The sequence below is a fragment of the Microchirus variegatus genome (assembly GCF_963457635.1).
Source record: "Microchirus variegatus genome assembly, chromosome: 1".
Taxonomy (NCBI): domain Eukaryota; kingdom Metazoa; phylum Chordata; class Actinopteri; order Pleuronectiformes; family Soleidae; genus Microchirus; species Microchirus variegatus.
Window position 1 is genome coordinate 17,629,290 of NC_139802.1, and position 24,485 is coordinate 17,653,774.

General features: G+C 39.1%; 2 protein-coding genes across 2 annotated transcripts; one reads left to right on the plus strand and one right to left on the minus strand.

Annotated features, from left to right (window-relative positions):
* The first annotated feature begins 1,635 nt into the window (after positions 1–1,635).
* cyb5r4 (cytochrome b5 reductase 4) lies at positions 1,636–6,576 on the plus strand. The gene is made up of 15 exons (XM_083890804.1): positions 1,636–2,011; positions 2,246–2,399; positions 2,575–2,675; positions 2,814–2,898; positions 3,158–3,242; positions 3,331–3,388; positions 3,757–3,850; positions 4,274–4,306; positions 4,395–4,517; positions 4,638–4,778; positions 4,923–5,120; positions 5,184–5,328; positions 5,546–5,632; positions 5,736–5,897; positions 6,173–6,576. Exons 1-15 carry the CDS (start codon positions 1,928–1,930, stop codon positions 6,225–6,227), a joined length of 1,605 nt encoding a protein of 534 aa, XP_083746930.1. The 5' UTR covers positions 1,636–1,927; the 3' UTR covers positions 6,228–6,576.
* An 804-nt stretch (positions 6,577–7,380) lies between these two features.
* cep162 (centrosomal protein 162) lies at positions 7,381–23,808 on the minus strand. Its single transcript, XM_083890917.1, has 30 exons — positions 23,718–23,808; positions 22,257–22,358; positions 21,846–21,981; positions 21,407–21,460; positions 20,934–21,080; positions 19,421–19,598; positions 18,692–18,765; positions 18,530–18,594; positions 18,057–18,087; positions 17,853–17,927; positions 17,180–17,392; positions 16,795–16,873; positions 16,108–16,384; positions 15,721–15,934; positions 15,043–15,170; positions 14,479–14,613; positions 14,017–14,148; positions 13,670–13,782; positions 13,305–13,404; positions 13,100–13,226; positions 12,747–12,910; positions 12,084–12,188; positions 11,758–11,997; positions 10,958–11,167; positions 10,503–10,821; positions 10,140–10,272; positions 9,925–10,066; positions 9,740–9,838; positions 8,676–8,810; positions 7,381–7,784 (listed from the first exon to the last, which is right to left on the minus strand). Exons 2-30 carry the CDS (start codon positions 22,314–22,316, stop codon positions 7,566–7,568), a joined length of 4,104 nt encoding a protein of 1,367 aa, XP_083747043.1. The 5' UTR covers positions 22,317–22,358; positions 23,718–23,808; the 3' UTR covers positions 7,381–7,565.
* Between the last annotated feature and the right edge of the window lie 677 nt (positions 23,809–24,485).

Sequence of the window (24,485 nt, forward strand, 5' to 3'; positions counted from 1 at the left end):
GGGGAAATGGGTGGAGTGACAGAACACATGACAAGAAGAGATGGACTAAAGGATGACAGGGGGAGAACAGATTATTAATAAAAACACAAAAAACAAATGATTTTAAGATGCACTAGTCAGATCACAGTCACAGCACTCAGCTTGTGTGTGAAATATATGCTCAAAAAGTATCAATATACCTGTGTAAGAGAATACAACTTATCTCAAAGTTAAGTGCAATGTTGTGAATATAACAAAATAACACTTAGAACTTTGTATCCCAGTTTATGATATTTGCTGCCATCTGCTGGTAGCTGCATTAAAAACATGTGGCACTCCACACAAGTCCACTGGTCCTTTATTGCTGCATAACATATAACAAAAGAAACACAAATATTACATAATCGTATTGAACAATTAAGGCGCAATTGGAAGGGTGATCGACTAAAGATGATTATACAATTTTATTCAGTCTTTCAACACCACAGGTAATGCACTGTTATGAATTAATCAATGAATGAGAATGAAACACCAGGTGTGCAGGAACCACTTTCACAATGGGATAATGATTGTCTTAATAACATGAACAAATGTCTGGGGAATATGAACCAATTTTTAGGAACATATTAGGGCACAGGGGTATCATACGTTTAAGTGAATAGCTTTTCATTATTCATTCATTGTCTACAACTTTGTGCTCCACATGAGGGTTTCATGGCTTTTTATGATACTGCATAGAATTATAATTTGAACATCCAACTATTATAATTGTGCACACATAGCATGATTATGTGTGGAAGGAAAACCAAATGTGTAACTTGCATGTGTTCATCAGTTCATCAGGTTTTCCATGCACATGCACGCCTACAGCAAGTCACTTGTACTAAAATCCTCTTAGCAGATTAGCCTTCCAGAAGCAAACCCTTCAGCTGCCACAGTGAAGAATACACTGTATACTACACAAAATCTGTGTGAGATGCTCCGCTTTCACTATGTTAGGTGACAAACGGAGAGATTCAGAAGAAGAGGAAGATGAGGAAGATGAGGACGACAGTGACAGTGGCTTGAGCAAAGGCTCAGCTTTTGTTGCATTCTTCAGGAGATTTAGCGCAGGTGAGTTATCAGCATAACTGTTGTCATGTTAAGTTGAATTAATGATCGAGTTGCTGTCTTAACCATGTCAATGTAAGCAAGTATTTACGTCACATAATTTTACAGCAGCCATTTTGTCATTAAACAAATGTAAACACAAATATCTAACAAATGACATTACCAAAGATGCAGACACCTAATTAATGTGATTCATTACACCCGTGTTTATCTCCTTTATTTTAAATGGCTTCTGTTGTAAACTAATAACTAGCACAACTGAATGTAATACAGTAATTATTACTGCTATTAATTTGGCACGTATGCCTCTTCTAAATATTTTTTAATTTAATTATATTAACAGCATTACATTCTTGCTGACAAACCTAAGTCTCATACATACATTTAAACACTGGAGGAATAAAACAGACAGGAAATGGTATTTGGGGGTGTGTCGCACCTTGATGACATCATTTGTGTACGTTGTCGTCAAAATGTGCGACGTCTAATGTAGTACAGACGGAAGCTGGGACGTCAAAGTTAGCTTGTAGTCACGAATACATGTACAACGGCGACTGTATTTGCTTGTTTATTTAATTAACGCGCTGAATATGTATAATTTATTGTTACGAGTCAGGACGCCAGTGCGATACGTCTGGTTAGCCTAGCCTTCTAGCTAAGCAGCATTGCTCAACACTGTTTTGAAAGTGATGTGTTTCAATACAGGAAGATCTTGTACCAGTGGATACCAAGCAGTCGGCGCGACTACGGGAGTGTCGTTAATGTGCTTTTGTGGCAAATTACCGTTTTTTGATTAGGGTTTCTCGGAATTTGGGGCTGTCTGCGAAGCGTTCACAACATGTTGAACATTCCAACCCAGTCCTTCCCTGCGCCGAGCTCCCAGCAGCGGGTCTCATCATCCGGTCAGTCCGGGAGGAGCAAGGTAAACACTAGCAGCTAAAACAGGCTACACATGTATATTTTGCTATTGAAAATAAATTATATCTTCAACCCGATCATTTATAATTAAGTTATACAGTGTATGTTTGATGTTAAATTTGTAATTCGTGTTTACATCATCCAGTGTATAATTTTCTCTGTAGACTCAGGATGATGCCTCAGCACATCTGCAGATGAGCATAAATAATATTTCACGACTCTGCCCTTTCTTGATTAGGTGGCCTTAAAGCCTGGTCACAGTCTCATGGACTGGATCCGCTTTTCCAAGAGTGGTAAAGACCTGACTGGACTCAGGGGGCGTCTGATCGAAGTGACCGTGGAGGAGCTAAAGAAACACAACACAAGAAATGACTGCTGGACTTGCATTAGAGGTGAGTGTGCAATAACAGCAAGGTACAAAGGGGGTTTTCACTCTAGAGAAAGTTGTGAAGGAGATACTGAGTCATTCAGGTTGAGCTACTTTTACCTTACAGTGTTTGCACTGAACCCCAGTCTGCAGGATGACATGAGCTTGGAATTGATTGTAGTTTATCTCTATGTTTTCAGGTCTTGTGTACAATGTAACTCCCTACATGGACTACCACCCTGGTGGAGAAGAGGAGCTGATGAGGGCAGCTGGAATAGATGGGACTGACCTGTTTGATCAGGTATGTAATGTATACATTACAGTACACCTGGATGGTAAAAAGTTGTATTTAACTGTTTCATAGACTTGTAAACAAATGTTCTGGGGAAACCACAAAGGTTGACATATGTTGCTATGGTTACGGTATGTTTATACACAGGTCCATCGTTGGGTGAACTATGAGTCCATGCTGAAAGAGTGCCTGGTGGGTAAGATGGCAACTAAGTCCACCACAGCTATGAGAGGTACACATGTACACAGACATACATATTATATAGTAAAAAGCTGATTGGTGTTTCCCACACCTCAAAATGATGAGGTTCTCATAGGTCTTGTTTTTTATACAAAACAAAAATATTCAGTTTTAATGATTTCTTATATTATTCACATTCAGGGAGCTTGTTCTAATTTTTTCAAGATTCATTTTTTCAGTCCTAGTATGTACAGTGCAAGAACAGTGGATTACCTTTTTATTGTAGTGATGGTCTCAGTTTTTCTTCTCAGCCATCATCCCTCCACCTCCACCAATGACTGGCCTCTCACAACCAACCACATTGGCTCCTCCGCGCGACAAAGACTCCCGGCCTCGGTATAGAATATATTACACACTCATGTAAAACATGAAATACAGTGTGATACACATTTATATGTAAACTTCATACTTGCCGTTAATGTAGGTTTGACTGGTTCCAAACCGATGGGACTGTTCATCTGGTCGTTTATGCCAAGAGAAAGGTAAGGACTCCATGAGCTGAGTGAAGCTGCTGTTGAGATTCTCAGCACATTGTTGATCACATAGTATGAGTGTGTAAAGGAGACCAAATCCAACAACAGTACACAGCATTAATATATACACTAAACTAAAAAGCAGGCTTAAAGTCCCTTTGATAAACTTAATGTGTCAGGATAATTAATTTGACTTTCCAATGACAGCTTTACAGCAGAAAAAAACAACTTTATTGCTCGTAATATTACAATTATATGGTGACAGGAAATACCACCATTTTATGTGTGTGTAATTGGTCTATTATAAGCATTGCTTTCACAGATATGGATATGTCTTGGCATACAATGTTTATGCATTCTGTTTTTTTCCCCATCAGATTCCCAGCTCAGGGTGTACTACTGTTGATCTCAAGGCGGGTGTTTTACGAGTGGAAGTAATGCTTGGCAAACTGTCCTATATGATACATTTATGTGAGTACATATTTATTAAGTGAGGCACTTATTACTTAGTTCCCTGATATTTACTTTCTTTCTTCCCTAGATCTGTCTTTATTCAGTTTTAAAAAGCGCCATAGTGTCCAGTAAATAACATTAACTTGCTTGTTTGTTAGTGCTAGGATTAGCTACTGTTTTGTAGGTAGCCATTCAGGAGTGTCATTAATGTTAAACCAACTGTTTTCATTAATATTTAATTCTGTTATTCCTGTCATATAAAAACAAGTACAGTAGAAATTCTGATGTTAACAGAAGATATCCTGAGACTACTGAGTGTTGTCTTTCTGTACACATCTGCATGCATCAACCATGATTTCCATTAAGCAAAAACACACAATATTTTGATGTACACATGATATTGTTGTTGGCAAAACCCGTTTGCTGTTCATGCTCTTTCAGGTTTAGCTGATGAAGTAGAGGAAAATGTTTCTGGTAAGAAAAGAAAAGAGCTTACTATGTTAACAAAAAAGTGTGTTTAAATTCATAGACTTGTATTCTTAAACTGTTATCTCTTCAACAGTAAATACGGCTTTCTCTGTGGGAAAGATCCAGGTCAGCATTCGCAAGCAGGCTAAAGGAAAATGGACGAGCCTTGGTCAACCAATGGAATTCCACAACACATTTCTACTCAAAAAAGACAGAGGTGACATACAAATAAATCAGAGGCTTGGGTAGGCTCATCACAGTGAGAGCCGCTTCCTCTTCCATACCAATTTTTTAAAGCTTTATTTAGATAACAGGTAAAACCCATTGTATGTTTCAGCTCCTTACTATCGGGATTGTGTGCTGGTGTCCAAGACTGACGTAAACCACAACACCCATATATTCAGACTGCAACTGCCACCAGGGACCGTCATGCACGTGCCTGCTGGAAAACACGTCTACCTCAAAGCCCTCATTCAAGGTTCACTGTTCACTTCAAACGTTGAAATCTGCTCTACTGCAATTTACAGACATATTTCTGTTTCATTTCTTATGTTCACCATCATTGATAAACATGTGTTAGACAAACTAAAATAAACACCTGTCATTTTATTTCTATATCCAGACACAGAGGTAGTGAGACCCTACACTCCAGTAGATCAGGACCTGACAGCAGCCTCTCAGCTCTCCTCACAGGAATCAGATCTCTACCTCATGATAAAAATCTACTCTGATGGAGTGTTCACCAAACATCTCAACAGCCTCAACATTGGCAAGTCAAAAATAATACTCATACTTGGATACATTCTGCCTTTGAATTCGTGTGATCCATTATATATACTGTATATGAGTGTTATTATTCAAGTACTTTCTAACTCTACAGGAGACCATGTATCCACTAGTGGTCCAGAGGGCCCCTTTACTGTCCGCCCGCTCCGTGATGTCACACACCTCTACCTGTTAGCAGCAGGTACAGGATTCACACCCATGGCTCGCCTCATTCAGCTGGCCCAGGACCATGACAGCATCAGGTGGGAACTGTGTGACTTGGATCAGGAGGATCAATAGTTGTTCTAAATTACTTCTATCACTCTTAGCATTATCTCTTTATTTTATGATGTTAAATAGTGTATTTCTCTCTCTAAAACTCATGGCATGTTTGAAAAAAGTGTCTACTGTATAGTGTGCGATAGACAGACAAAGCCTTGGATTTACAAAGTCACAATTTGTTTTTTTGTGTGCTCTCAGAAAAACCAAACTTCTGTTCTTTAACCGGCGGGAGGAGGACATTCTGTGGCACTGCCAACTGGACGAGCTAGCTGCTAATAATGACAAGTATGACAACCTATTGTTTCTTCCTAAATTGGTGAAAATTGATTATGTTTATAGAATGCCAATAATTGACAAAAGCAATAAAAAACCACTGTTGTGTTTTCAGGTTTCAGGTGGAGTACGTCCTCTCTGAACCCTGTGAAAGCTGGACTGGCAGGACAGGTCGGGTTGATGAGTCCAAGTTACAGGATTTCCTCAAGAAGCCAGAGGGATCTAAATGCTATGTGTGCGTGTGTGGCCCCACTGCCTTCACAGATTTAGCAATAAGGTTTGTAAAATACACTTCACTATTCTGACTTTAAACATGCATTTATATAGCCTCCAGTTAAACCTAACTGTCGTCTGCATGTGTTGAGATGGATTGAGGAAACCCACACACACGCAAACTCCATGCAGAAAGGCCATTGTTCCAACCGCTTAAGTGCTAACCAGTAAACCAACCATGTGGCTCCATACTCTTATAGATTTTTTAAAATGCATCACTGAAAACAAAACTTGTTGGAAGTTTATCAGCTTTTGGTTTCCTTTGTGTTAATCTCTCAGGTTGTTGAAGCAACAGGGCATCAGTGACGGGGAACTCCACACCTTCTGTGGCTGACATGCTCTGGTCTCCAGCCAACTTCACTCTGCACCAAGTTTTGAATTTATTTATGGACTTAAGTGAACTTGTATTTCTATGCACCATAGATCTGCCGATGCTGACAACAGAGGACAAACAGCACAGCCCAGGTTTCTTTGTTGGGTTGTTTGTCAGATTCTACTGATTTTAAACAGTTTTGGCTAGTGTCTATCACAAAGTCAACAGATTTCATTTCAGCAAATGTCAGTATAGAAATCAAATAAAAGCAGTTACATATACGGAGACAATGAGATTGTGTAAAGTGATGTATATGCAATATAAGGTCGGTGTGCAGCATCAGATAACTGTGGCAGATAATTATGGCTCTTAACGTTTCTTTTGCATAAATGCATTTGTAAACACTTCAGTGCAATAAATATATGGGTGAATTTTTTTGACAGATCCACATATGCTAGTTTCCTGTTCATTAAATTTCATTTTAATTGTGACCTTCTTTGGCTTCCTTTTAGTTCTTTAAAGAAGCTATATGTGTATATTTGCTCTTGCTACACAGTAAACAGCATTAACAGCAGTTTTCTTTCCAGATTGCTGTGAACATTCTAAACATTCTTATTCCAGAAACAACTAAGTTTGATACCGATTACTAACATAATTGCTGTTTCTCACCTGAACAGTGTCAGAACTGGATGAAAGGAAAACAACTTTAAGGACTCTGGTATTGTCAGTGAATGTCAGAGTCTGTGAATCAAAGCCTAAGTTTCCTCTTATAATTAATCCTGATAATTAGACTGATTCATTTCTTTTTTTAACCAAGCGCAGATACATTAACATTTACTGAGAAATATACAAATTTCCCAAATGTATACAAAAATATGTAACATTCGAGAATGTGTCAATTTTCAATAAATGTTCATGTTCCATATTAAACCTTATATAAAAAAATCCTACTGTAAATACTTTGCAGAAGATTTAAACAGGACTCGCGTCATTCCAGTGAACACAAAGCTCATAGTTAGACAAGGATGTTTAAAAAAAATATATATTTATTTTTCACTACACCTGAAATAAGTTACAATAATTTAAATTGAAATAGATCGTAGTGACTAAATATGGCCACATCAAATGTGCAATGACATTTTCTTCTTTACAGAGCCACATCTTTGAATGTTCCTGTAGCTTTTTTTCCATGTAGACATGAAATATTGATCTGGGAAAACAAACATCTCCCTCACACTCCTGCAGTGCTCATCAATGGGAGTCCATTCTACTCAACTTCTACTGAACCTGGACTAATGCTAGAATATTAATTATTGCTTTTGTTGTTTACTTCAGTACCGTGATAGTTATGAACGACTTCTAGGAGTAGGATCTTGTGGGTGCAGTGAGCGAGGCGAGTTGACCTGGAGCAGGGAAGACCACTCCCTGCCTCTGGAGGTGTTTGATGATGTCCAGGATGGAGTCCAGCTCCACGCGAAACACCTCTATCTCTCTGCTCTTCTCCTGAGCCACGTGCTTCCAGTGCTCCACCTCCGACTGATGACTGGCCTCCACCCTCGGCCATGAGCCACCAATGATCTGCAATGGACAGGAAGACGTACTATATTTGTGGTTCTGCACTCATTTCCGGATCAGCCTTTGTTCTCATTGAATTCTTAGAAACACTTTGAGGGCGGGTTCACCTCTGGAATGGCATTATAACATGAGAATAGACCCACTACCCACCCATTTTGGTGGTTCTGTTGTGAAATGTTTAATCCATGTAGCAACAAGGCAGCACTGCATTGCTACAGGTTTCTTTTGAAAATGTAAAAAAGAAAAAGAAGAAAAAAAATCAGGAAAGGTTCATTCACCAGCTGTTGCTCATGGTGATGTTCAATACATGGATCTTAGCAGTGTGTGTTTGTTCATGTGTAAAGCACAGAAAGTGCCCTGCAAGACATGCGACCTTTACTGAGGAACATGCCCACATCCAGTGAAGCACACAAAGCTACAGAAAATATGTCTTCATGTTCCAATCTTTAAACCGAAGCCGTGTGGACAATGGAGGCTGAACAGAAAAGAGACTGGCTGGTCCACTGAGGATTTCTCTATGCAGCACCAGCTTGTCCTGCCCTCGGGGCTCTCGCCTGGCAACAAAGCTGAGGATAATTTATTAGGAGAGAAGTTTCATTATTTATATAATTTTAATTTTTGAAATGATTTCTTTACCATTAACCTACTGCTGCAGGTGGTTGTACCTTCTATATTTAAACATCATCATGTTAATGGAAGAACAATATGTGGCAGCACCACTTTGTGTTCTATTTTACAAACAAGAACATCAGTTGTCAGGACAGGGAAACTATGTTACACGTCAGTAAGTTCCTGTAGTTGGAAAAGTCCTGTGTGACAACAAATTGCACTAAAAGTGCTACAAACATTATTGTTATAAGCTTTTTGTAAAAACTCACATCTTGATCATTTTACCTGCTTCAGCTCCGTCTGTCTGTGTTGGTGCCTGAGCTCTAAGTTGACAATCTTCCTCTCCAGGTTACACAGGAGCTTCACCTCTGAGCTCTGAGCGTCTTTAGCTTCTTTCAGCTCCATAAGCAATTTGGTCAGCTATAAACATAGAGGAATCAGTGACTGGCAAAAACCACAATAATAATCAGTATTAATCTTGGTTGAATGAAGAAGGTTAAATATGTATGTCAACAAAATACTTATTTTGTTGACATAAAGGCAGAAAGGCCCAGCTACATATTTGAGCTCTGCAGATGAAATGATAAAAACAAAACAACACAAAGATAAAAAAGCAAATGAGCTTTGTGTCAGGTCAGGTTTTCCTACAGGTTGTGGTTACAGTTCAAGGGAGTTCAAGTGTACTTTTTATTTTTGCATCAAAGTGAAATAGACCTATTTGTATCCAAACAGCATTTATAATATACAATAATACATCAGTAAAATAAAGGAAGATTTTTTTTGACAAAAGTCTTTACGTGCACATTAAGAATGTTAAGTGTCTCTTGTTGCTGTCTATTTGGATTCTAAATCAAATGAATGCAAAGAAGGTTACTTGAGGAACTTTTATTTTATTGCTTCATTTCAGATCAAGAGAAGTGCAACAAGCCTGAGGTAACACTAAATCTACTTCCGAAATGTTAATGCGACAGCATTTGTATCCTTTATCCTTCATTTATTTATTTCACTTCATGACTTAGTGATTGATCTACATTCTTTTTTCCCAAAGTGACTTTGTATTCCTTTTTTTTTTGTATATGCCACACAACTGTTTTTAAAAGTGCGACACCAAATGACAAGTAAATGCCAAAACCCATGTTTCCATCCCTCCCATGAATGTGTTAGCTGAAGGAGGCCATGGAGCTTTTCTAACACATATTTGTACAAATGGTTTCGACAGCAGCGTTAATGTTTAATGTTATGGGGCTTTTCCTTTTGTTCATCTATAAAATAAAGGTTATTTTAAGGTGACAGTGTAAACGGCTTTCGGGTTAGGGTTAGGTGTGCTTTCTGTGTGTGTGTGCGCTAACCTGCTTCTGCAGGACATTCTCTCGAGTCCTGGACACTGCCAGAGCATCTTTAGTTCCGTGCAGCTCTTTCAGTTGCTCTTGCAGATGTTTCAGCTGTATCTGGGGGTAAACGACAGGTTTCCATCATTATAAACATCATAAGAACGTTCTGACAACATGAAGCTGGTGGGTTAATGATCCTGTACCTCCTGAGTGTTGATCTTATTGGCCTGTTCTGCAACCACTGAGGACGAGTGTTCCAGGGCATGAGTGGCCCGCAGCTGGTCCAGTACTCTTAGATGTTCTGCTTTCAGAGAGGACAGCTGCTCTGCTGACTGCTCCTGGAGCCTAGAAGATGTTTTAGCCATGTTACAGTCCATTCTCTCCACACATGTTGATGGGTTCATAAAGATGCACATACCTGTACAGCTCTTCCCTGGCTTGAGCAGCATCAGCCTTTAACGCCTCCCTCTCCTTCTCCCACTGCTGTTCGCCCACCTCCAGACGCTGGGTAAGAGCAGTGTTCTCCTGCAGAACCTCTGAGACGTGACTCCCTGTCAAAGATATGCAAGTAAAAGAAAGTTCAGCAGAGTCAGAGTTAGGATTGTTTCATTCAGCTACTCTCTGCAATACCACAAACTCCATTAAAAATGTCAGCCTTTTGATATGGATATAACTGTGATATGACATTTTGATATGATCAAATGCCTAATGCAATACACATTAAAGTATCCAGGCAAGCATGCACATGAAGGTCAACAAAAACAAATGTCCACATTCTTACCTTCATATTCCGTTGGCTGGTAGGTCTTCTCATATTGAGCAGCAGGAAATGTTTCTTCCACTCCACATGTATGTGCCGCAGTAACAGAGACGAGTGTCTTGGTTGGGCCAGGCTGTCGTTTGGTCTGTGGGACCTGGGTCTCTGCTCGTGGGTTGGGGACAGACAACATGCTCCTCCTCTCCCTCTGCAGTCTCTCCACAGTGCGGTTCAGATCCTGAATGGTTCGTGTTTTGGAAGAAAGCTCCTGGTTTAATCGCTCTATCCGAACCCCGAAGGCTTCCTCAGCTTGGCGCTGGTGTCGACCTGGACTTTGATGGGCCTACAGGGTGGAAGGGGTTTAGGATTTCAGGATATTTAGCTATTTAACACAGAACTTTGCACCATCAACCTCACTGTGATGCCGACTGCAGTAACAGTGAGGCTAAATCTTAGACCTTGGTAGATCCTATACTCACCCTGCTTTTGAGTTGCTGCTGAAGAGACTTAATCTGCTCATTGAGGGATTTCTCTTTCATCTCATGGCTTTCTTTCACCTGCCGTAGCTCCGTCTCCAAAGTTTGAACCCCAGATATGCATGGCTGACCCTCGACTACTGAGCTTGAAACTTCAATCTGTTTCTGTTGCAGATTCTGCTCCAACTCTGAAATCTGCTGCTCGTAGCGCATCTGAAACGAGAGAGCATGTTTCCCGCTAGCTTTAGACATTTCTGCTTCAGTTTCACAAAGCCCTTTTCAGATCATGTTTTTGATGGCTAACACATTGCTATTCTGAAATCTTAAAACAAAATCTAATAACCTAAAAACTTCTGTAATTGCACAAATTAGCATTACATAATATGTAATGCTAATTTGTGCAATTACAGATAGTAGTGGTGGTTTTTAATCCAGAATATGCAGTACATCCAAGGCACCCTGAAATCTAGTCAAATCTCAATTTTATTCAATGTGAAAACGTTATTTTCAAAAGTAAAACAAATAAATAAATTGCTAATTTACAAATAGAAATGGTCACCTTTATTTAGTACTTTGTAAAATGTACACATTAACTTTTTGTTGGACAAGTCTCTTGTCACTATTGGAACCTGAGCAGCCTTTGTACTCTCCAAGTGCTTTCTCCAGTTCTACGGTGTAATTCTCAGAAGTTTGATAAATGCAGTTCCTAGTGAGGAGCAGGTTTATGTAGATGTACATCTGGCAACATAAATCAATTATTTAGATCAGTTATAGACAAAATGTTGCATTGTATTCGGTTGTACCTTGACACTGTGGAACTGTTGTTCCATGGTCCTGAGGCTGCGTTTGGCCTCCTCATCGTGGCTCTCAAGCTCTGCTTCCAGATGCTGAATCCTGTCCTCCAGCAGAGCAGACACCTTTTTGTTCCGAGTTGTCTTGTCAGCGTCCCCGTCCTCCTCATATCCAGCACTGGCTGCAGCGTACATAAGAGCAGGTAGGGAGTTTGGGTTTCGATGTCTAAGTATCTGTTCCAGCTCCTTCACCTGGTAAAAAAGAGGACGACTGTTGAGAAATGGAGAGAAATAAACTTGTGGGAGGAGAGATTAGTCATTTCGGTTGTAAGATAAACCTGTCGCTGCAGGTCTTGCATCTTCTTCACATCGACAGATTTCTCTCTTGTCTTCCTCTGGTGCTCACTGCTTCTTTTGCCCACTTCCATTTTCAGTTTTTCTACCTGAGACAAAGATAACCTATTATCTGTTACCTGTAAGCAATTTGTGATCAGGCATAAGCAAGTTCACAAATCGTTACATATGATCGATAACATGACTTTAAAGTGTATTAGTTTCATCCATTTCATGCTAATGCCGTTTTATACCAACACTGTCACAGAAACTCAAGGGTATTTTTTTCATCTGTGGCAGAAATTTAACAGCTTTTTAAAGAAAGCCTTATTTTTTTTTCCCTTGATTTATTTCTCATTTAAGTTTCTGTTGCACTGTTTTATACTGCTAATGTTTCAAATTTTAAGGGTCTTTTATTTTATAAACTGTGGCAGCACTTTTACAGCTACTTAATTAAAATAGCTGCAAAAGCTACATCCATTAAAATTATGTAATTGATGTTTTCTTCCAGGATACTGACTGTCAAACTAGGCAATAAAAGTGTTTCTCCAGCTTTTATGTACATCAAACAAGTTGTACTTATTTTGAAAAAACTGGTATCTGGTATTCTAATTTCATTCACCTTCAGTTTTATCTTTTACAAAAATAACATCAAATCAGAGCCTCACCTGCTGTTTGAGCTGTTCTATCTCTGCTGCAGCAGTTTTGAGTCTACTCGCATCTCTGTCCAGCAGCTCCTGGTTCTCAGCAAACCACTGTAGCTTCTTCTTCAGGGCCAGCACGTCCTCTCTGTGCTTGTCTTCCAATACATGCATCTCAGAAGTCTTATCAGCTGACACATTGAAAAGGGATGTGTTAATAAATTATACACATTGTGAGCTTTTTTTCCCCCAGTTGGCGCAAGTTTGAACTGATATTTTTATCGATTATTCTGCTTTTAGCTCCCAGTGAATTGAATTGAATGGATTCGAGTTTTACAGTATTTCTGAGTCATTCAGTCTTAATCAGTATCCAGTTTTACCTGAGGTGGACATGACTTGAGCTTTAGCCAGGTCTCTCTCTTTCTTCAACAGCTGTAGGTCTGTATCCAGAGCCTGCTTTTCCTGCCTCAGTCTGTGAATGTCCTCAGACAGCTTAGCCTCATTCCTCTGGACACAGACACATGCTTTTTATGGTAAATGAGGAGGGTGAAACACATGCTCCTTCTCAGCGGTTGTGGTCCTTACCTGAAATGTCTTTATTTCAGCCAGCAGGTCTGTTATGCGTCGAGCGTGATCCATTAAACAGACGTTTTCTGCGGGTATTGAGGCTTTACTCATCTGTTCCCTGGTACCAAAGATAGTTTAAATATGAAGTCTAATTTGTAATTACTGATACTCAAAACTGAAAAAAAATTAAATGAAGATTAGTTGACAGACAGTTATGGTCTCTTCAATCTGAAGTACACAAATCTACATAAAGAAGTGATACTCAATTAATAATAATCAGCTGATAGCAAACAATTTGCTTGACTGATAAATATGCCTCAATTGTATCACTGTAAACTGTCCAGGAACATCTGTAATGTTAGACAAAACAACACTGAACCTACCTCATGATGCTCAGTTCACTCAGCAGCCTGGAGTTTTCATTAAACATGGCCTCCTCACTGGCTTTAGTCTTTGCCTGCAGACCTTTCATCTGCACGTACAGTTTCTCATTTTCCTGTAAAATAACTGGTTTTATTCTTGTATTATATATATATATATATATATATATATATATATATATATATATATATATATATATATATATATATATATATATATATATATATCAGAAATATGAGGGTGACATGTTTTAATGTTTAAGCTGGGCATACAAAAAAGGGAAATCCATATGCAAAACTAGACTAGAAGTCTAAGAACAGTCAATATAAGAAGGCCCCGTCACACACACCTGCTGGTAACCCTTTATGAGTGTCTCCTGCTCTTTCATTTCATTCTCCATCCGTCTGAGCATTGCCTCTGTCGCAGAGTCTGTGGCCTCGGCCAGTCTCTTCCTCTGACTGGCTTCTTCTGCACTTCGTAGCTGATGAGAGGGGGAAACCCACATTGCATACACAACACAATAATAAACTGTTACTACGTGGAAAATCCAACCCTTTATTTTATCTGAAGTACTGATCATTTACAAATCTGAGACAGCATATTTCATCTGCATACATTACAGCTAAACAGCACAAATAAGGTCTACATTACTCTTGTGTGTAAATGCTAAATCTAAACAAATATTACATTCAAACCAGCTTCAAATCGGTTTACACATTTTTGATTAAGCCTAGTATCAGCTCCACACCACTCTTACTGCGTTCCTAAATATAGCAATGTTTTGTTTTGTAAGGCATTATGATTTCAGTACCTTGCTTTGCAGTACATAGTTCTGCTGTCTGAGTGAGTGGAGCTCCTCGGCTGCTTCTTTCATCTCCTGCAGCTCCCCCTCTCTCTGAGCAAGCTGGACTCTCAGCTCATCCACCAGAGAGCTGTATTCATCCCTCTGCAAGTTAGACATTGACACCAATATCACCTGAATGATGATGACTCATACCTCAAATAAAGGTGTTAACAACAACCTGCCTAAGGAGAAAGGCAGTATACATCATACCCCAAACTGTGACTGTGGCTAAAACCTTGGCAATAGCACCTACACAACCATGGGTCTATTCCTCCTCACATTAGTCCATGTAAACTTTTACGACAATGATATTAGGGACTGATTAATGTCTCTCTCATGACAAACAGAAACAATGTTCATCCTGTAATATCTGTATAGATCACCCAGTGACTTCACATCCTAAAAACTGAGACCTTTAGGCTTGATGATTCTGGTGCTGCACATAAAATTATATGTATAGTCATTAACATAAGACCCTTTGGCAATGGCAAAGCTTTTCATTAAAAAGTTTGTTTGAGGTTTTTTTCTTACTCTGAACTTTGGAGGATGATGTATCTCCCTGGTTTCCTGTGGACCAGTGGTGTCCATCTGTTGTTGGAGGACAGTCACTAAGGAGTGAACGGATGACACAAGCTCACTGCTCACTTTCACACTTGGCTCTGCAAATCAAGCAAATACAGAAACAAACATGACACACTGATTCCACACCATGTCCCAGCAATTATGAAGATACACAAGCATTCACAAATCAAAACCAATTAAAGCTGCAAAGAGAATGTGTGGGCCCTCGCAGCTGCCGTGCTGCCAGCAGGTGGCACTATGCCCTTGACTTCGTTTTCATGTGTCATTCGTCGTGTTCAGACGAATTTGTTAATTCACTAAACGCACAAATCGCCAAGATGGACATTAAATTCGAAATTACCGTTTTCACAAACGTTTAGGATTAAAAAATCTGCTCGTTGCAGAATAAAAGTAAAATAAAAAATTCCTCAAAGAACAATTGGTCCATGCACCACTGTGAGTGCTTAGGCACTGAATATCAGATGAAACTGATAAGAGATTGGTATCGGGAAACTCATGAGACAATACAAATGCAATCTTTATGTTAACTGTGAAGTTCAAGTCTGAAAACACCTATTTAGAAGTTTGTCTAAAATTATCCTTGTGTTTTCACACCTGGGTATTTGGTGTGTGCGTGTCACTAATAACCTGTGCTGTCGTCTTTTTCTTGGCTCTTTGTTGGTTTGGCTCTTCGTGGATGTTGCAGAGATGAGGTTTTGGCTGCAGCTGTAACTCTACTGATCCCTGATGAACTGGAGGTCACTGCTGTTCTCTTCCCCACTTCCCTGCCTCTCACAGGAGCCACAGTGGGTTTCTTCAACAAGGATGTAGAAGGATGAGAAGTAGTAGTGCTCCGGGTGGCCTGTGAAAAACGCAAATAAAGTGACACACTGCTGTATAAGACAAATGATTTGACAGGAACACGAGAAACCCGTTGTCTGATTAAAAAGGTATCCTCTTCCAAAAAAAATGTCTTTACATTTTTAATTTATTTATGAGGAACAACAAATCAAAACACTGCTGACATGTTCTCACCGGTTGCTTCTTAACTTTTCCAGCCTGAGGGGAACTGAAAGAAAAAGTCTTGTTGTGATCCTCCATCAGCCTCTCTACTTCGTCTCTGATGCTCCATATCAGCTCATTTGGTTGGTCATTTGGTTGGGGACTGGAAGGACGGGAAGTCAATTCCTTAGCTCCCTTTACCTTCACGTCTTCCCTCCCCACTTCCTTATGTTGTGACTCGGCACACGTCACATCTGGGAAAGAATGTTCCAATGAGTTGAGTGTTTTTTCTTGGTTTGGTTCTAAACCACTGTGAACAGAAAACGTAAAGAAAGAAGAAATCATTTAGAGCATTATGTGTTACTGTTTCTCACTTGCTAAATTCAGGTTTTGACTTGGAAGAATTTTCTCTATTTGCACATTTGGTTATTGATGTGAGAGTCACTGATCAGGGTTTCTGCAGCTTTCAACAAAAATAAATTGAAGACCCTTTAAAGCCTATAATGAAGGCACATATCAAACAGGACGGCAGTGCAGAACACCAATACAAAGTCCGAAAACACAATCCACAGTTACTTGCATACAAGAGGTCTACAGATTTAGAACTTTAAAGAGCTACAATCTTGACCAATGAAATCAGAACTGCTTCATTCCCAATAATGATGCCGTATGATATCATAATTTTGGACAATTCCCAGATTTCTTTTTAAGATTACTAACCTGACAGGCTGAAGGGTAAATCCTCTTATATGCTCCTCGATTCGGATGGGCTTCATCAGCTCCTCTGCAGTGGGCAGGTCTATATACAAAGTTTCAAAATTCTCATTACAAAGTACTTAACAATATAAACAATAAACATTTTTTTTAATAATTATATATATATATATATATATATATATATATATATATATATATTCATTAATTATCATGAACTAATCTGAACAAATCACTACAGAATTTACTAAGCATCATGGCTTGTGTAGGATACACTTGTTGTGCCTTCAACATTTGAAAACAAGAAAGCTATAAGGGAATTGTAGAAGCAAACTGCAGACAGATAGAAAGAAAGACAAGGACTACTGTTTAGAGAAAGGCAGTGTCTCACCTGACTCATTGGTAGAAGCAGGCAGAAGAGACTGTCTGGCAAGTTGAGGAGGGGAGGATGGAGACACAGATCTGTGAAGCCTCCCTCTCCCTTCCAGAGATGACGAACGCTGACTGTGTTTATAGTCATCCGAATCCTCCACAACATGGATCTGTCTGTAGGCCTCCTGAAGAGCGTCCATCTCTGAGCCTCCACTCTTCACATATGAATTACCTGCACAGATAACAAATATAGTGTATTCTATCAGAAAAACACAAAAGACAAATCGGCAATAGCAGTGAAAACTGAAATAAATGTGTCGGGATGAGAAACAAGCAGACACTCAGGGACTCAAAGCACTGATTATTTTGAATGTCATGTCAAAAAAACAGAGCTACATTACTGAGCCAAATTCAGTCACTGATTCAGTCAAAAGGTTTCTTGTTGGTGGGGAAACAAAAATCATATATTCATACATAAAGGCTATTAAAGGCCAAAAAGCTTTATTTTATTAATTGATTGGTTTATTTGAGATGAGGAGGGATCTCTTCTTCCCGCCACAATTTGTTCCAACTTTTGTCTTGCTATTCAATACATAATAATGTACAATACAGTTGGGTACAAAATGATTTTGTTGAGTGTAACAACATTTAATCCAGCTTCTTCAACTTGACTGTGTGTTTGTGTTATGAACCTTTGTCCAGCGATCCTGCTGTGTCCTTTCTTCTGTCGTCTCCACCAGTGTCATCCAACGAATCAAACAGAGAAACTGAGGGAAACGGTAAGTTAGAGTGACAAACATTACTATCCTGCTTGTTATACATCTATTCAAGCTGCAGTAGTTAGAATCTGTGTTGAATAGTGACATATTATATAATATTAGGCTGTTGGCTCTTACCTTTGGCTATTATAGAGGACATCTTAGGCTTCTGGAAAAAAAACATGACATGACATAAAGTGATATTTCAAATCAAACAAATATTAAGGCCGGTGCATATCATCATGATGATTACTATTTCAGGAATCTTGTTTTCAGCATCAACTGTTGTTTTGAAACAATCCTGTCATCATAGGCACGTTACAACCTTAAAAAGGATAAACTCCTGCCATAATAAGCTACACACACACAAACGACAGCCATTTTGGCCGAGTTCCTCAGCATCTTAAACAATGTGGATTTTATCCATCTCTCAAACCGATAAAGTTCACCTTGACACACATACAGTAGTTCCTGCCATTTAGTGTCATGTTATTCCTCATCATAGTACCAAGGCATTATTTATGCTATATTATGCTAGGAACACAAATGCGTTATATGGAAACAATGCCAATCAATAATGTATTTGTATAGTTTTATCATAGATTACGAACCCCCTGCTCAGGAGGCTCTTTCTCATGCTCTTCATCCTCAAAATCCTCACTATAGTGTGGAGAGCCTATGCAACAACATACAGGGGGAAAAAGACATTAAAGTGCACATAGACAGTGAGTGATAAAATAACAAAGACGTTTGGCAGGGATAAACTCTCTTACCTGGAGAGGTGGTCTCTGTGACTCGTGCCTTTCTTAGACCATCATCATTCTGCTCCACTGCTTCATCAGCTTTCCTGGAGGGAAGATATCCATCCTCATTAATTACATTGACAACCCTGGGCCTCAAGGACAGAGATGCAACAAAGTCACTGCATCAGATGCACCATGAGCAAGCATGTGTTCTTTAAGTATGCTAGTGCTGTGTGCAGTATTTCCTTTTGGCACAGGACCTGGTGAACTTGTAAAAAGTAAAAGTTTGACTCTATGGCAGGGTTGAGAGGTGATGAATGGGGGAGAGAAAAAGCTTGAATGTGGACGTTGCAGTAGTGTGGTGTGCACCACAGACCAGTGGTTTCTCATGTGATGTCAACATTCAGAGCAAACGTTAAAGGCAGCACTGCTTTATGTTGGTGAAGTCCTAAGAATAGTGCAGATACACGACAAATATGGCCTGGCTTGTGTTTAATAGAAGGTCTTTTTGCTTTATCTTCCCTACGTAAGGGTGAAAAAGACAAGGCAGTCATATCATACATCATGATGTCTGTCTAAAGAGTAAAAAATGTCAAATAGGTGGGGAAATCAGTTGAGAGCACCAATATTTTCAAAGTTAAACCCTGGCACCAGCTTATCGATAATCAGGTCTCATGAGTCAGGATGATGATGTATCGCTATTTTGTCCCACTCCTCTCCTGAGTATTTTGTCTCCGCTTAGTGGGTGTAATGGCATACCTGAGATTGGGTCCAAAGGTAGAACTAGTTGAGTCCATTTCTTTGTTCAGTTTGGAGTAATCTATAGTTGATGAGGCTCCAGCTTCCAGTTGGGCAAAAAACCCAGCTTTCGCTTCTTCTTCTTCCAGAGTGTCCAAGCCCATATTGATCATGTTCACAGCTGGGACATTCACAGAGTCTGCACACACACGAGAGCACACATAATGTTTTCTTGACCTCAAAATCTGACAATGAGTGTGTGTGTTACAAAAGTGCAACATATTATGTGCAATATTCCTGGCAATTTTACACTAAGTATTAAGTTCATGCTGTAGATATTTCGATTATGTAACGTCTACTTTATAGTGTTAAAATTAGGGATGCACCGATTAATCGGCCAGTGATCGGAATAGGCCGATTTTCACGTGATCGGCCGGTCAGTCAAAATATTCCGATTTTAATAAGCCGATCAAAATGCACCCGCATCGCGCAGCATCAGCAACGCACATGTAGTAGAGTGTAGGGCTGGGCGGTATACCGGTTCACACCGAATAGTTTTTTTTCGGTTATAATATACCGCCATGCCGGTGTATTTGATTACACAACATCCGCGCGGCTGCGGTTGCTGTCTGCTTAGCGAGTGAGCGCTCTGCATGTAAACGTTTCATTAATGTTTATATATTTGTTTCAATCACTGAACGAAGCCTGTCATATTTGGGACAAGTGTCAGAAATCACTTGCAGAAAACTTTTGATCAGCAATCAGCATTTGTTTGTTTGTCATTTAAACCTGTGTGCGCAGAGAGCAAGGCACGGTGCGGGAGAGAGAGAGCGGGAGAGAGAGAGCGAGAGAGCGAGCGAGAGATCTGCGCTCTTGGTCATTAGTTAATTTACTTATTTGTGTGTAGGTAATATGTTATGAAATATGTCTAAACTGAAATAAACTACACATACAGGTAGTGATTCGTTTTTGTATTTTTAGTTGGATATTGGATGTGAACTGATTGTATTTCTATGTTAAAATGTTCTATTAAAGATTATGCAAAAATATATATATCTCTGTATGCTTTAAAGTGGTTTAAAAAATTGAAATCGAAATCGGCTAAAATCGGTATCGGCAGGTCAAACTTCTTGAAAAATCGTAATCGGCCCCAAAAATGGCAATCTGTGCATCCCTAGTTAAAATGAATGTTTATTATTCACTATCTTAACCTTGTCTTTGCTACTGTAACAATGTAAATTTCCCCATTGTGGGAGTAAAAAGATTGTTAAAAAATTGTCTTTTGTTACTAGAATAGAGTAGAATAGAACAGAATAGAATAAGTTTTTTTAAAAAGTGGCTGCCCGTGTTTTCAGACTCCACTTGCTCATGATGAAGTATGCTGATAAGCTGCCCTGACTAGAAGCACAATTTTTAAGATATTTTTAGGAGCATTACCATGGCAGGAGGCCACAGCGTCAGAAGTGCCTGGCCAGCTCTACCAGGCGAGCTATCCAGCACCCAAAAAACACATTTATCAGTAATGTGAGCTCACCCTCTGCATCTGTGTTGTCTCTACTGAGAACAAATAATTCCAAATCTTCTTTCCTCAAACCACTGTCTCCTGAATCCTCCTGCTCCTCTTGAATAGAGTGAGACTTCCCCAAAGATGTCCTCAAAGACTTCCTGGAACCAAGTAGTCCTGAAAAAGCAATTAAGTAAGTCAAAGATTACAACAAAAGACTACAAATACAGTCCAGTCAGGTGCTTTGGTCTGTCAATTATAGTTGTAGGAAAACTAACACCTAAATAATGTGACTCCCTACTTAAAAAAATTTTTTTTTAAAAACTACACATACAGCTGCTTTTATATTTTCATGCCCCAACTAAGACATAAGACTAAGACTTCCTTCCAATTGAATCCACAAAAACAATTTTTCCTGTCAGTTCACTTTGACCTGTCAATCTCTGGAGAATGTCTGAAGTTCAGTGCAGCTCTGAGAGAAGCTTCAGTCTACATGTTCTTACCCTCGTTCTCGGGCTGTGGCGTTCTGGCTTTGATGAATCTGCTTTTAGGCGTCTCTATTGGGGAGAGAGGAAATAAGAAACAGTGTGAGATATTAGTTTATAGGACATTATCACATATAAGTCTAATTTATGACAGACAACACATTAGTAAAATAAAGATGAGTAAATATTTAGCATATAATGTATGTATTCTTATATGTTAATTGTCTTGTGAATTCTTGAACATGCCAAAATGAGCAAGAATATTGCTTTCATGAGGTTGCAATGACCATGTAGGAGATAAATCCACACCAGCAGCAGAGGGAGGAGGATGGAGAGATGACAGTAACTGATGTTTGTGTCCTTCATGAAAACAGCTTTGTCATAAGGGCCACATAAAGAACGTATACAATCAGTGTGGCAAATGTTTTGTTATGGAGAGTCTTTTCCTCATTATTACCTCTGCCTGTTTCTTCATCACCATGGTTGTCATCTTGCCACCATGACACTGCTGGTTTAGAGGCTGATTTCTGGCCGCCTTTAACCGTAGGCTGTTTTTCATAGTTGCCCAAATCCACTGATTCGTCTGAAACACACTGACATGCAACCAGATGAAATGCCATCAGAATAAGACTGTTTTAACTATTGTTACTTGTAAATACAGATATATGATCATACAATGGGTTTTCACACAAAGGAGAATTGAGTTTATGTTTTAGGTGATTTCAGAGACACTCATATTAATCAAAGCTGGCTGCTGCTTGTGACATTTACAAATGAATGGCTCAGTTCATACCGTGCAATTTAAGCAACCCGTATAGTATCACATGCACAATAAGCAATGCCAATAGTATACAGAATGTTAAGTTACCTCTTTTAAGAACAGCTCAAATTGTGCATCCAGCTCCTCCGTGCTCAGTCTGTGAGACATATTGATACCATCCAGTCCATCAGTCAATGAGAAGTCACATAACTGAAGAAAAAGAAAAAGCGTGAAAAAAAAGACATTACGGCTTGTTTGTGTGTGTGTGTAGCATATCTTATAGACAAATGCTGACATTTGACAAATGACACACTTCAAGGTGCAATATTGTTACAGGTACAGTATATTGTTTTTAGTGTGGCTAGTGGATGCCAGTACAGCAGCACATTGGTAGAGTAAGATAATCGACATGAAATGTAGAGGGTCAATTGGTTTATAGGACAAATATTTGAGTCCGTCTCACCTTAGACTTTGAGACAAAAATTAATCCAAGGTATCTTGTTTCAGTTATATTTTAGTTGTGACAAAAAATGTTAACTGTGTTACAATGTCTTTGACCAAATAATACTGACTAACTTTTTTATATCAGTGAAGGATCAATGCTGACTGTTCTTGCTTATTAAATTTACATAATATTTCCATTTCTCACAAATCACATCACCCACTTCAATTTAAAATAGCACACTATGTGAAAGTATCAAATTGCAATTCCCATATACTGCCACATAACATCAGAAATTAAAAATGCATTTATTTAACGAACCAACTAGAACGTGTATTTTCCAATAAAACGCAGGTGGAACTGCTGAGCATTCTCGTCTCTTTCTCTGATTTATCGATAAGTGTGTGTGAATGTTGACTGTGATCCGGGCCTGTCTTTGATCCATCCTCTCTATGGATTGCATAGAGATTGCATATTGATTGCTTAAACACTTACATTTAAAACAAAATAATAGGTGGATAATAGGGTAAATGCCCTGCACGAGCAGAACGAGCTTAACATGTCAGAGATAGCGAACAAAGAAAATATAAATTAGAAAATACAATCTGCAACAGAAAATGCTAAAAACTCTACACCCTCCATAAATAACGTTCGCCGAAACTTTTGTTCTATAATAGTATGCATTCTATGTCATATGGTGCGTCACAGGATATTATCAAAGAGTTAAAATGTAAACATCTTGGATAAAACAACATCCGGATATAACTGTCAAAATAAAACACGTCGTCTACACCATTTACTTTCTGGGAGAAAATAAGGTTATTCTGAAATATCTCCCTTTAGAAACAAAAACGCATTTAGCCACAGAATTATCGTTATTAAAATACAAAACGCTAACGAATGATTTGACTTACAGGCAAAAGAAGACCGTTGTATTTTGAAGAAACTATCGAGTCTTTTCCGGTATACTTCGGTTACACAGCCAATACCTAGCTTCGGAGTCGTTTATCTCCTTAGCTCGCAATGTTAGCCGACTCGAAAATTACCAGAAAACCTGGGTCAAACATTTGTAACAGAGCTGTGCACTTTCATTAAAGTATTGTGTGAACAAATATTAATTGAAATACCTCTTTGGTGGCAGCTCGCCCAGGTCAGGACTTGAGGTGTAAATGTTTCGTGTTTAGAAAGAGTAGCAGTTCCCGCGACATCACCCGGGCGACATCGCCAACCTGATTGGTCATGGAATAATACGGAAGTGGAAGAAGACCCGCCTCCTTCCTATTTCTTATTGGTGTAGATTCATGCACGTAGAATAATGATTGGTCCTGTAGATGAATGATCATTGATCAAAATCCAAGCGTATTTATTACACATGGGGACTTACTGGACATTGTGGTCAATTGTAACATGTCTTTTCAGTGAGACACATATTGTTGAGAATGGAAATATTCTGAATTGTTATAGAGGGGAGAGTCATGGTTTTATAGTTTGGTGTGTAGTAGTCGTAGTAGTAGTAGTAGTAGAAGTAGCAGTAGTATTAGTGCTGGAGCTGGAGCTGTTGTTGTTGTTGTTGTTGTTGTAATTATTATAATCTTTAAATAACATTTTGTAGTTTCCCTTGAACTGTATATGTCTTCAATTAACAACAACACACAGTCTTGGATCAATGCTGGTCGATATTCTTTATTCCAACAACAGAGTGCAACAGGGGACATGCTAGTTGTCACCACTAGATGGCAGTCTGCACACTTCCTACATGTGTTGTTGAGTTTGCATGTATGTGTTGGTGTTTTTATTCCTGTTTGAGAGTCTGCATAATAGTGAGTGTGAAACTAATACCACAAACCCGCAGTGATGGTCTGCATCATCACATATTATCCCTAACTTAAGCTCTT